The following is a 12,743-nucleotide window of genomic DNA, read 5'->3' as shown; positions in this document are numbered from 1 at the left end:
ATTATGTATTATATTTGATATATTCTATACATTATGTATTATATTTGATATATTCTATACATTATATATTCAATATATTCCAAATATTCTATACATTATATATTCTATACATTATAAATATTCTATATGTTATGTTGCTATCGGAGGAGTTTCTTGTGAAGCCTCCCTCACGTTGAGTCTCAGGATCTCTGTGATGACAGCAGTGGTGATGATGCTTGTGTTGCTGTTCCCTCCAGAGAGTCGAGTGAGGAGTGTAATGGCCTGAGGGGGCCCCCCCCCGGCCCCTGCCAGGTCCTATCTGCTCAAACTGTCTGCTCAGTCCCTGCAACCCACCTCCGCCATGGGAGACGGTCTGGAGGCTGGCAGCAGCCAGAACCCTCCCTCTGCCCCGCCGCCTCTCTCCTTCAACCCCCCAGCCCCGGAAATATGGAACCCCTCCAGACCCAAACGACAGACCAACCAGCTGCAGGTACGAACATTAAACTGTCTGGTGTTTAGAGCTGCAGGTTTCCTTTGTATCAGATGCAGATGAAGCTGCAACATTATTATTATTATTATTATTATTATTATTATTATTATTATTATTATTATTATTATTATTAATCTGTCAGTCGAATCAGACTCCAGTTTCAGACTCTGATCCAACAGTTCCAATAACTGCAACGTTTAAAGTCCATAAGTCAACATTTATAATGAACAATAATTAATCTGCTTCACAACAGATTTGTTCATTAAACTTTGCTGTAAATATTTTGCTGCACACACAGTGATGCTTCTGTAGCAGCATAAATCACATTTATACAATAACAGAAAATGTAATTTGACTTAAATCTGATCATGTTCTGTATCTGCATCCGTCGTCACTTTCAACCAACGGCTGAGAAAGATGTCAAAGAAATCTGCAGTTTTAATCATTTCAAGTTGATTTAATAAAAGAAGACTTAAAAAATAAAATTCAAGTTGAAGCTTGATTGAAAACTTTGGGAGCAGCTGAGTGTTAAAGAAGGTTCGGGTTACGCAGCACTTCTGAACATTTCTATTGATATTTCTATGATTTTGCTCTTTTTCAGTTCCTGCTTAAAGAGGTGTTGAAGACTTTGTGGAAACATAACTTTGCGTGGCCCTTCCAGGCTCCTGTAGATGCCATCAAACTCGGTTTACCTGTGAGTTGTGTGTGTGTGCCTGTAAACACTCTGATAGCATGTATATACACATATCTATATATTCATTGATTCTCCAGAAAAAGCTGCATTTGTTAAAAAACGTTTTGGAGAATCACACCAGACATCAGAGTAAATTATTACACGCATGCAAACATAAGCCTGAGATGTGAAAAAATAAAACCAAAGAATAACCATGTGAAGAGCTACAGAATGTTTTCACAACACTTTCTCCTCCTGACAGACAGGATGTGAAACACTGCACTTATAATTCACTTTATATGCTCGCCACTCTGCGTGCTCCTTCGACAGGATACTTTAATATTGTCTGTCAACAAATCCCAAAATAAATGTGTCTTCTCACAATACTTTCCCGTTTGTCCAGCATGTGTGTTGCTCTCAGCCCAAAACTAAAACATTGTTCAATGTTTATTTCAGTTTCTGTGTCTAAGTGACAGTTTGGTCCAGTGTTGAGAGAGAGTGCTGCAGTGTGATCCTGCATCAGTGTTGAGAGAGAGCGCTGCAGTGTGATCCTGCATCAGTGTTGAGAGAGAGCGCTGCAGTGTGATCCTGCATCAGTGTTGAGAGAGAGCGCTGCAGTGTGATCCTGCATCAGTGTTGAGAGAGAGCGCTGCAGTGTGATCCTGCATCAGTGTTGAGAGAGAGCGCTGCAGTGGGATCCTGCATCAGTGTTGAGAGAGAGCGCTGCAGTGGGATCCTGCATCAGTGTTGAGAGAGAGCGCTGCAGTATGATCCTGCATCAGTGTTGAGAGAGAGCGCTGCAGTATGATCCTGCATCAGTGTTGAGAGAGAGAGAGAGAGTGCTGCAGTGTGATCCTGCATCAGTGTGATCCTGCATCAGTGTTGAGAGAGAGCGCTGCAGTGTGATCCTGCATCAGTGTTGAGAGAGAGCGCTGCGGTGTGATCCTGTGTCAGTGTTGAGAGAGAGCGCTGCAGTGTGATCCTGCATCAGTGCGATCCTGCATTAGTGTTGAGAGAGAGCGCTGCAGTGTGATCCTGCATCAGTGTTGAGAGAGAGCGCTGCGGTGTGATCCTGTGTCAGTGTTGAGAGAGAGCGCTGCAGTGTGATCCTGCATCAGTGCGATCCTGCATCAGTGTTGAGAGAGAGCGCTGCAGTGTGATCCTGCATCAGTGTGATCCTGCATCAGTGTTGAGAGAGAGCGCAGCATTGTGATCCTGCGTCAGTGTGATCCTGCATCACTGTGATCCTGCATCAGTGTTGAGAGAGAGCGCTGCATTGTGATCCTGCATCAGTGTGATCCTGCATCAGTGTTGAGAGAGAGCGCTGCAGTGTGATCCTGCGTCACTGTGATCCTGCATCAGTGTTGAGAGAGAGCGTTGCATTGTGATCCTGCATCAGTGTGATCCTGCATCAGTGTTGAGAGAGAGCGCTGCAGTGTGATCCTGCATCAGTGTGATCCTGCATCAGTGTTGAGAGAGAGCGCTGCAGTGTGATCCTGCGTCAGTGTTGAGAGAGAGTGCTGCAGTGTGATCCTGCATCAGTGTTGAGAGAGAGCGCTGCATTGTGATCCTGCGTCAGTGTTGAGAGAGAGCGCTGCATTGTGATCCTGCGTCAGTGTGATCCTGCATCAGTGTGATCCAACATCAGTGTTGAGAGAGAGCGCTGCAGTGTGATTCTGCATCAGTGTCTGTGCTTTGACTGTATTAGAAGTTCTGACAACTCGATGGAACTCCAGAGAACCTCGACCCGCTCTGTGTGGTGCTGATGTGACTTGTTGTTGAAGACAGCGGTGGAAACGTGAGAGAGAGTTGGAGAGAGGAGCCGCTGTGTTTGTTGTGTTGGAGAACAGAAAGTCTCTCACAAACTTCACCTGAACATTCAGCTTTACACTCGCTGGATGTGACGTCACATCAGCACCACACAGAGCGGGTCGAGGTTCTCTGCAGCTCCATCAAACTGTCAGAACTTCTAATAACGGTCAGAAACACTGATGCAGGATCACACTGCAGCGCTCTCTCTCAACACTGACGCAGGATCACACTGCAGCGCTCTCTCTCAACACTGAAGTTACCCTTCAAAGTGCTGACGCTCCTCTAATGTGCTACATGCTTCATATGAATCGTGTTTTGAGACATTTTGTCTCTCTGTTCTCACGTTCTTCTCTTCTTTACTTAAGACTTAGTAATCTGAGACTTTCTCTCTGCTCTGCTTCTTCCTGAAGGACTACTACAAGATCATCAAGATCCCGATGGACATGGGCACAATAAAGAAACGTCTGGAGAACAACTACTACTGGAACGCCCAGGACTGCATCCAAGACTTCAACACGATGTTCACAAACTGCTACATCTACAACAAGGTCAGCCGCCGGCCGCAGGACGTTCAGGTGCTCGTGGATCTGCACGAAGAGCTTCTAAACATGTGCGTGTGTTTGTGTGTTTAGCCTGGGGACGATATTGTCCTAATGGCGGAGGCCTTGGAAAAAGTCTTTCTGCACAAGATCACGGAGATGCCGCAGGAGGAGTCGGAGATGGCTGTGGTCACCAAGGGACGCCGCGGGGGCAGACGGGAGCCAGGTATGACCGTGATGGACTTATTCACACACATGTTTATCAAAGACTCGGCGAGTTACCTCGAGCTACACAAAGCAACAACACGATTCAGCAACATGTACGTCTCTGTTCTGAAGGCTTCTTCAGTCTTATGTGTGTGAAAGGAAAGTAAGTTTATATAATGTCACGCAGGCTTCACTTAAGTCGAAGACACAGGATCAGTTGTTGTTCTGACACGTCCGGCTGTGAGCGAACCAGCCGAGCTGGTGTGTGCAGTTCTTGTGTTTCCTGAACTGGTTTCAGCTCCTCGTCATCTGCAGTGAGGAACATGTGTTGAATAAAACCTAAAGCGCTGTCGGCTCGTTGTTCCTTTGTGAACATTCATAACACCCAGAAACAGGTTTATAGTGGGGCGACATTTGTGGAGTCTGTCGGGCGATGCATATCTCCACATTCTCTTCTAACCCCAACCCCATGATTATGGTCGCTTTTATTTTGAAGGCTGTTCTTGGTCTCTTTTATTTTGGAATCCCAGCCCTGGCTTGAAGTTGTCCTGGATACAAACTGTTGTTTTTATTGTTTCTTGCAGGTCTGATCACAAAGTCCGACTCGGGCCAGGACTCCTCGTCGCCCTCCACCTCCCCCCACACACGGGGCTTCTCACCCCCCTCCACCACCCCGCAGACTCGTACAGTGCCCATCCTTCAGGGCCCCCCCGCCCTGTCCCTAGCCCAACCTCTGGCCCAGCCTCAGCCCCCCCGCGTGCCTCCTACACCCACCTCCCACGCGCCTCACCTGGGACCCCCGTTTCCCCTCTCAACACCTGAAGTCCTGTCCCAGTGCATGACCTCTGTTCCCCCCTCAGCTCCGACGCACCCTGGCCTCCATCCCGCCCCGATGCTGCAGAGCGCCCCCTCCCTCATCAAGGTATGGAAATGTTAGCAGTCGATTAAAAACATGAACTCTTTATTGATCAAATCAAATCAAATGTATTTATACAGCCCAATATCACAAATTATACATTTGTCTCAGTGTTTACAGACTGTACAGGATACGACACCCTCTGTCCTCAGACCCTCTGTCCTCAGACCCTCTGTCCTTAGACCCTCTGTCCTTAGACCCTCTGTCCTCAGACCCTCTGTCCTTAGACCCTCTGTCCTTAGACCCTCTGTCCTCAGACCCTCTGTCTTTAGACCCTCTGTTCTCAGACCCTCTGTCCTTAGACCCTCTGTCCTTAGACCCTCTGTCCTCAGACCCTCTGTCCTCAGACCCTCTGTCCTTAGACCCTCTGTCCTCAGACCCTCTGTCCTTAGACCCTCTGTCCTTAGACCCTCTGTCCTTAGACCCTCTGTCCTCAGACCCTCTGTCCTTAGACCCTCTGTCCTCAGACCCTCTGTCTTTAGACCCTCTGTCCTCAGACCCTCTGTCCTTAGACCCTCTGTCCTTAGACCCTCTGTCCTCAGACCCTCTGTCCTCAGACCCTCTGTCCTTAGACCCTCTGTCCTCAGACCCTCTGTCCTTAGACCCTCTGTCCTTAGACCCTCTGTCCTTAGACCCTCTGTCCTTAGACACTCTGTCCTCAGACTCTCTGTCCTTAGACCCTCTGTCCTCAGACCCTCTGTCCTCAGACCCTCTGTCTTTAGACCCTCTGTCCTCAGACCCTCTGTCCTCAGACCCTCTGTCCTTAGACCCTCTGTCCTCAGACCCTCTGTCCTCAGACCCTCTGTCCTTAGACCCTCTGTCCTTAGACCCTCTGTCCTCAGACCCTCTGTCCTCAGACCCTCTGTCCTTAGACCCTCTGTCCTTAGACCCTCTGTCCTTAGACACTCTGTCCTCAGACTCTCTGTCCTTAGACCCTCTGTCCTCAGACCCTCTGTCCTCAGACCCTCTGTCTTTAGACCCTCTGTCCTCAGACCCTCTGTCCTCAGACCCTCTGTCCTTAGACCCTCTGTCCTTAGACACTCTGTCCTCAGACTCTCTGTCCTTAGACCCTCTGTCCTCAGACCCTCTGTCCTCAGACCCTCTGTCCTTAGACCCTCTGTCCTTAGACCCTCTGTCCTCAGACCCTCTGTCCTTAGACCCTCTGTCCTTAGACCCTCTGTCCTCAGACCCTCTGTCTTTAGACCCTCTGTCCTCAGACCCTCTGTCCTTAGACCCTCTGTCCTTAGACCCTCTGTCCTCAGACCCTCTGTCCTCAGACCCTCTGTCCTTAGACCCTCTGTCCTCAGACCCTCTGTCCTTAGACCCTCTGTCCTTAGACCCTCTGTCCTTAGACCCTTTGTCCTTAGACACTCTGTCCTCAGACTCTCTGTCCTTAGACCCTCTGTCCTCAGACCCTCTGTCCTCAGACCCTCTGTCTTTAGACCCTCTGTCCTCAGACCCTCTGTCCTCAGACCCTCTGTCCTTAGACCCTCTGTCCTCAGACCCTCTGTCCTCAGACCCTCTGTCCTTAGACCCTCTGTCCTTAGACCCTCTGTCCTCAGACCCTCTGTCCTTAGACCCTCTGTCCTTAGACCCTCTGTCCTTAGACACTCTGTCCTCAGACTCTCTGTCCTTAGACCCTCTGTCCTCAGACCCTCTGTCCTCAGACCCTCTGTCTTTAGACCCTCTGTCCTCAGACCCTCTGTCCTCAGACCCTCTGTCCTTAGACCCTCTGTCCTTAGACACTCTGTCCTCAGACTCTCTGTCCTTAGACCCTCTGTCCTCAGACCCTCTGTCCTCAGACCCTCTGTCCTTAGACCCTCTGTCCTTAGACCCTCTGTCCTCAGACCCTCTGTCCTTAGACCCTCTGTCCTTAGACCCTCTGTCCTCAGACCCTCTGTCTTTAGACCCTCTGTCCTCAGACCCTCTGTCCTCAGACCCTCTGTCCTTAGACCCTCTGTCCTCAGACCCTCTGTCCTTAGACCCTCTGTCCTCAGACCCTCTGTCCTTAGACCCTCTGTCCTCAGACCCTCTGTCCTTAGACCCTCTGTCCTTAGACCCTCTGTCCTCAGACCCTCTGTCTTTAGACCCTCTGTCCTCAGACCCTCTGGTCTCTCAGGACCCTCTGTCCTTAGACCCTCTGTCCTCAGACCCTCTGTCCTTAGACCCTCTGTCCTCAGACCCTCTGTCCTTAGACCCTCTGTCCTCAGACCCTCTGTCCTTAGACCCTCTGTCCTTAGACCCTCTGTCCTCAGACCCTCTGTCCTTAGACCCTCTGTCCTTAGACCCTCTGTCCTTAGACCCTCTGTCCTCAGACCCTCTGTCCTTAGACCCTCTGTCCTTAGACCCTCTGTCCTCAGACCCTCTGTCCTTTAGACCCTCTGTCCTTAGACCCTCTGTCCTTAGACCCTCTGTCCTCAGACCCTCTGTCCTTAGACCCTCTGTCCTTAGACCCTCTGTCCTCAGACCCTCTGTCTTTAGACCCTCTGTCCTCAGACCCTCTGTCCTTAGACCCTCTGTCCTTAGACCCTCTGTCCTCAGACCCTCTGTCCTCAGACCCTCTGTCCTCAGACCCTCTGTCCTTAGACCCTCTGTCCTCAGACCCTCTGTCCTTCAGACCCTCTGTCCTTAGACCCTCTGTCCTTAGACCCTCTGTCCTTAGACCCTCTGTCCTTAGACACTCTGTCCTCAGACTCTCTGTCCTTAGACCCTCGCATCGCACAAGGAAAGACTTCCTAAAAGAAACCCCATAATTAAAGGGGAAAATGTTAGAAACCTCAGGGAGAGACTGAGGAGGGATCCCTCTCCCAGGACGGACAGACGTGCAATAGATGTCGTGTGTACAGTGTATTGAGGCTGATTAAATTAAACATCAGAAGACGCATCGCAGACGTTATATTTGTGTAACCTTCCTTTAACTGTGATTATATTATATATTCATATAAAACAAAGTGTTTCACATGATTTACTTTGTTTCACTGAACTTCACGCTTCAGTTTTGTAATATAAAGTGATTTTGTTGAAATGTGTTTCCTGAACACACGACCCTCTGAAAGACGAACATTTGTCTTTTATAAATGATTTATTTATTAATTTAAAGAAGACATAACTTTCAAACCCTCAAAGATTCATAAAGTTAGAGTCTTTATAATCATCTGCACAAAGCTACACGGGAGTTAAAATACTGTGACATTAAACATGAATGTGTAATAAATGCTCCTCTGACGCTCCCACAGCAGAGGAAGAGCCAGAAGAGGAAAGCAGACACCACCACGCCCACCGCCAACGACCAGCTCAGTGAATCTTCTCCCGTCTCTGCGGAGACTCGTCTGCGGCGAGAGAGCGGTCGGCCTTCGAAGACGCCCAAAAAAGAGACGTCTCAGCCGGACTCTCAGCATCACCCGGGGGGCGGTTTGGAGACGGCGGGGGGGGCGGTGACGCAGACGCAGACTCGGCAGGAGCAGCTGCGTTCCTGCTCGCGCGTCCTTAAAGAGTTGTTGTCCAAGAAGCACAACGGCTACGCCTGGCCCTTCTACAAGCCCGTCGACGCCAAAGCACTCGGCCTGCACGACTACCACGACATCATCAAGCACCCCATGGACCTCAGCAACATCAAGGTGTGTGTGTGTGTGTGTGTGTGTGTGTGTGTGTGTGTGTGTGTGTGTGTGTGTGTGTGTGTGTGTGTGTGTGTGTGTGTGTGTGTGTGTGTGTGTGTGTGTGTGTGTGAGTGAGTGAGTGAGTGAATGATTAAAGTTTTGATCTTCTGTTTGTCTCCTGCAGAAGAAGCTTGACAACCGGCAGTACAGAGACGCTCAGGAGTTTGCAGCAGACGTCCGGATGATGTTCTCCAACTGTTACAAGTACAACCCCCCCGACCATGATGTGGTTGGCATGGCGCGCAAATTACAGGTAATTAACAGGAATGTTGTATATACACTGTTATTTATATAAATATATATTTACATAAATAAATATTTATTTATATATATATTTTTTATTTATAAATATATATTTATATATATATATAAATATATTTATATATATTTATATATATATATATATATATATATATATATATATATAAATCTATATTTATTTATATATATTATATAATATTTGGATGAAACCTTCAGTTCAGTGGAACATGGAGCCACATGAATCTGTTTCTTTATTGTGAACGTAAAGACACAAAACCTCCTGAGGGCTGAATATGTATTTTATAAAACACGGAGAACACTGTTCTCTTTCCCACAATGCAACAGGTCACATCTATAACACTAAACAGCACTGAGTTTATTATCTACAAAGAAATCCTTGATTTGCATTAAACACAGGAAGTTATATATAAAATAATATTTCTGACGTTTCTTTGTAAAATCACAAAATAATTGGTAACGTCTATTTTCTTAAAGATAATTCACTCCGTCATTAAGGTCACGCAGAAATGTACTTCAATTTCCTTCCGAGTGACATTTAAAAAGTATTAATTTGATGCCGTTGCATGACTCAGCACAATTCTATTTAAGGAAAATATAAACGGCATTCTGAAATCGAGCCTTACGGCTGATGTAGAGACACACACACGTGGACGTCGGTGATGTGGTTTCAGATCCAGGTGTTTATTAAGCGCTTCCAGCTGCTGTTGTTCATGGTGCAGGTAAAGTTACCGTTTCTCCATCCCAACAGGACGTGTTTGAGATGCGTTTTGCCAAAATGCCAGATGAGCCAGAGGAGCCCGCCCCTGTTCCCACCCCGTCGTCGGCCCTCCACCCCACCCCCTCCGCTCGACAAGCCCCGCCTCCTCTCGCCGTCTCGGAAGACGACGGCTCCAGTTCCTCCGAGTCGGAGTCCTCGGGAGCAGACTCGGAGCACGAAAGGCAACACCGATTGGCTGAGTTACAGGAACAGGTTAGAGGATGGAAAATGAAGGGGGAGGGAGGCTTATGAGACACGCCAGGTGGGTGGGCCACGCAGAACAGCTTTACCGAACGTGGGTGAATGCTGAGACACGGAGCAGCGAATGTGCAGGATGCTGTGTGTTTCCGTCTCTTAAGAGCGCCGCTGTGTGTGTTTGTGTCCTGCAGCTGAAGGCTGTGCACGAGCAGCTGGCAGCGCTCGCCCAGCCCCCCGTCTGCAAGCCCAAGAAGAAGGAGAAGGAGAAGGAGAAGGAGAGGGAGAGGAAGGAGAAAGAGAAGGAGAAGAAGAAGCACAAGAGGAAGATGGGAGCGGAGGAACCTGTGGAGGCCCCTCCCTCAGTGATGCTGCAGACGTCTAAGAAGAACAAGAGCAGCAAGGAGCCGATCGTTGTGAAGAAGGACAGGAAGAAGCCCGGGTAGGTGTTGCAGGGACGTCACGGCAGGTCACAATAAATCAATTACAGAGCCGGGGGTGGGGGGGTATATTCAGAGAAGACCCAGATAACTGAGATTAAAAACACCACAAGTTTATGAGACAGAATTTGAATGTTGAACATTATAAAGTATATATATATATATATATATATATATATATATATATATATATATATATTATATATATAATATATTATATATATATTATATATATTATATATATATATATATATATATATATATATATATATATATATATATATATATATATATATATATATATATATATATATATAATATATAATATATATTATATATATATAATATATATTATATATATATATATTATATATATATATATATATATATATATATATTATATATATATATATTATATATATATATATATATTATATATATATATATATAATATATATATATATATATATAAAATATATATTATATATATATATATATATAATATATATTATATATATATCTATATATATTATATATTATATATAATATATTATATATATATTATATATATATATATATTACTACGTAGTTGTTTTAGTTTTCCCTGCATGGCCCTAACTGTTGTAATCCACAGAGATGAAGTTAATTAACTGGATTATTCTAATCGTTTGATCACAGTAAGAAAGAAGGAGTTTAAAAACAGTCGCCCAGTCGTGGCTTCCCAACCGGGGCCGACCCCCCTCGTGCCCTCAGCCTCTCTCGAAGCAGAAGATGAACTGGGTATGTATCTGAGTGTGTGTGTGTGTGTGAGAGTGTGTGTGTATAATATATATATATAGATATATATTATATAATATAGATATTATATATTATATATATATATAATATATATTATATATTATATATCTATAATATATATATATATTATAGATATATAATATATATATATATATTGTATATCTATAATATATATATATATAATATATATTATATAATATAATATATATATAATATATATTATATATATATATATTATATATCTATAATATATATATATATATATAATTATAGATATATAATATATATATATATATATAATATATATTATATAATATAATATATATATAATATATATTATATTATATATATATATTATATATATTAATATATTATATATATTAATACAAAGTTACCTGTTAACCTTCATATTCGCAAATTACATGAAAACCATTCCTCTCTTTAAAAACAAAATAATAAAAAAATAAACCTTGCTACACGACTTATACACTATCCATACTAGTTACAAGGAGATATGACCACTGCTGTCATACCATGTTCACTTGGAAAGGTGTGTTTTACCATATAAGACATCATTTCATACCAAACATTGCCTTTCAAACTTATGGGGTAGCAGGAAGTCGTCATCTTCTTTAGGATTTTCAACATTGAAAAAGTTATGCTTTTATTGTTCAGTGTCCGTAGTTTACTCTTTAAATAGCTTCCCCATACAGTCCTTGTATGGGGTGCATGATGTCATGTCTCCTTTTTTCCATATCGTCATATATATTATTATATAATATATATATATATTATAATATATATTATATTATAATATATTATATGTTATATATAATATATATTATTATTATAATATATATATATATAATATATATATTATAATATAATATATATTATATATATAATATATATTATATGTTATATATAATATATATTATATAATATATAATATATTACATTAATATATATATTATATATATATATTATATATAATATTATATATATATATATGTATATGCCACGGAGCCCGGTCGGACACAGCCCGAAGAAGCTACGTGGTGCCTCCCATCCCAGACCCGGGCAGCAGAGGCTGGCTCTGGGGACGTGGAACGTCACCTCTCTGTGGGGGAAGGAGCCGGAACTAGTGCGGGAGGTGGATCGCTACCAGTTGGATCTGGTGGGGCTTACCTCCACGCACAGTCTTGGCTCTGGAACCGTACTCCTGGATAGGGGTTGGACTCTATTCTTCTCCGGAGTTGTCGGGCCGGGGTGGGGATACTCACTAGCCCCCGGCTGAGCGCCGCTACGTTGGAGTTTACCCCGGTAGACGAGAGGGTCGCCTCCCTACGCCTTCGGGTTATGGGGGGGAAAACTCTGACTGTTGTTTGTGCCTATGCCCCAAACCGCAGTTCTGAGTATTCGGCCTTCTTGGAGACCCTGAATGGAGCCCTGCAGGGGGCTCCAGTAGGGGACTCCTTAGTCTTGGAGACTTCAACGCACACGTGGGAAACGATGGAGACACCTGGAGAGGCGTGATTGGGAGGAAGGGCCTCCCTGATCTAAACCCGAACGGTCGTTTGTTGTTGGACTTCTGTGCTAGTCATGGAATGGCCATAACAAACACCATGTTCGAACATAAGGATGCTCATAAGTGCACGTGGTACCAGAGCACCCTAGGCCAAAGGTCAATGATCGATTTTGTAATCGTATCATCTGATCTGAGGCCGCATGTTTTGGACACTCGGGTGAAGAGAGGGGCGGAGCTGTCGACTGATCACCATCTGGTGGTGAGTTGGATCAAGGGGTGGGGGAAGACTCTGGACAGACCTGGTAAACCCAAACGGGTAGTGCGGGTGAACTGGGAACGTCTGGAGGAAGCCCCTGTCCTGGGGATCTTTAACTCACACCTCCGGCGGAGCTTTTCAGCCATCCCTGTGGAGGTTGGGGGCATTGAACCTGAGTGGGCGATGTTCAAAACCTCTATTGCTGAAGCTGCGGT

General features: G+C 44.8%; 1 protein-coding gene across 1 annotated transcript in view; it reads left to right on the top strand.

The window, feature by feature from the left end:
• The first annotated feature begins 265 nt into the window (after positions 1-265).
• LOC115006177 (bromodomain-containing protein 4-like) overlaps positions 266-12,743 on the top strand; it is a 54,197-nt gene continuing 41,719 nt past the window's right edge. Inside the window, 10 exon segments of the mRNA XM_029428269.1 lie at positions 266-469; positions 1,071-1,163; positions 3,365-3,502; positions 3,587-3,719; positions 4,285-4,622; positions 7,853-8,233; positions 8,397-8,525; positions 9,303-9,524; positions 9,701-9,948; positions 10,629-10,726. Of these exon segments, the coding sequence (XP_029284129.1) occupies positions 341-469; positions 1,071-1,163; positions 3,365-3,502; positions 3,587-3,719; positions 4,285-4,622; positions 7,853-8,233; positions 8,397-8,525; positions 9,303-9,524; positions 9,701-9,948; positions 10,629-10,726 (1,909 nt within the window). The 5' untranslated portion in view covers positions 266-340.

Source organism: Cottoperca gobio, unplaced genomic scaffold, assembly GCF_900634415.1.
Source record: "Cottoperca gobio unplaced genomic scaffold, fCotGob3.1 fCotGob3_64arrow_ctg1, whole genome shotgun sequence".
In the NCBI taxonomy this organism is placed as follows: domain Eukaryota; kingdom Metazoa; phylum Chordata; class Actinopteri; order Perciformes; family Bovichtidae; genus Cottoperca; species Cottoperca gobio.
Note: the sequence above shows the minus strand (reverse complement) of the source record. Positions and strands in the feature narration are given on the sequence as shown.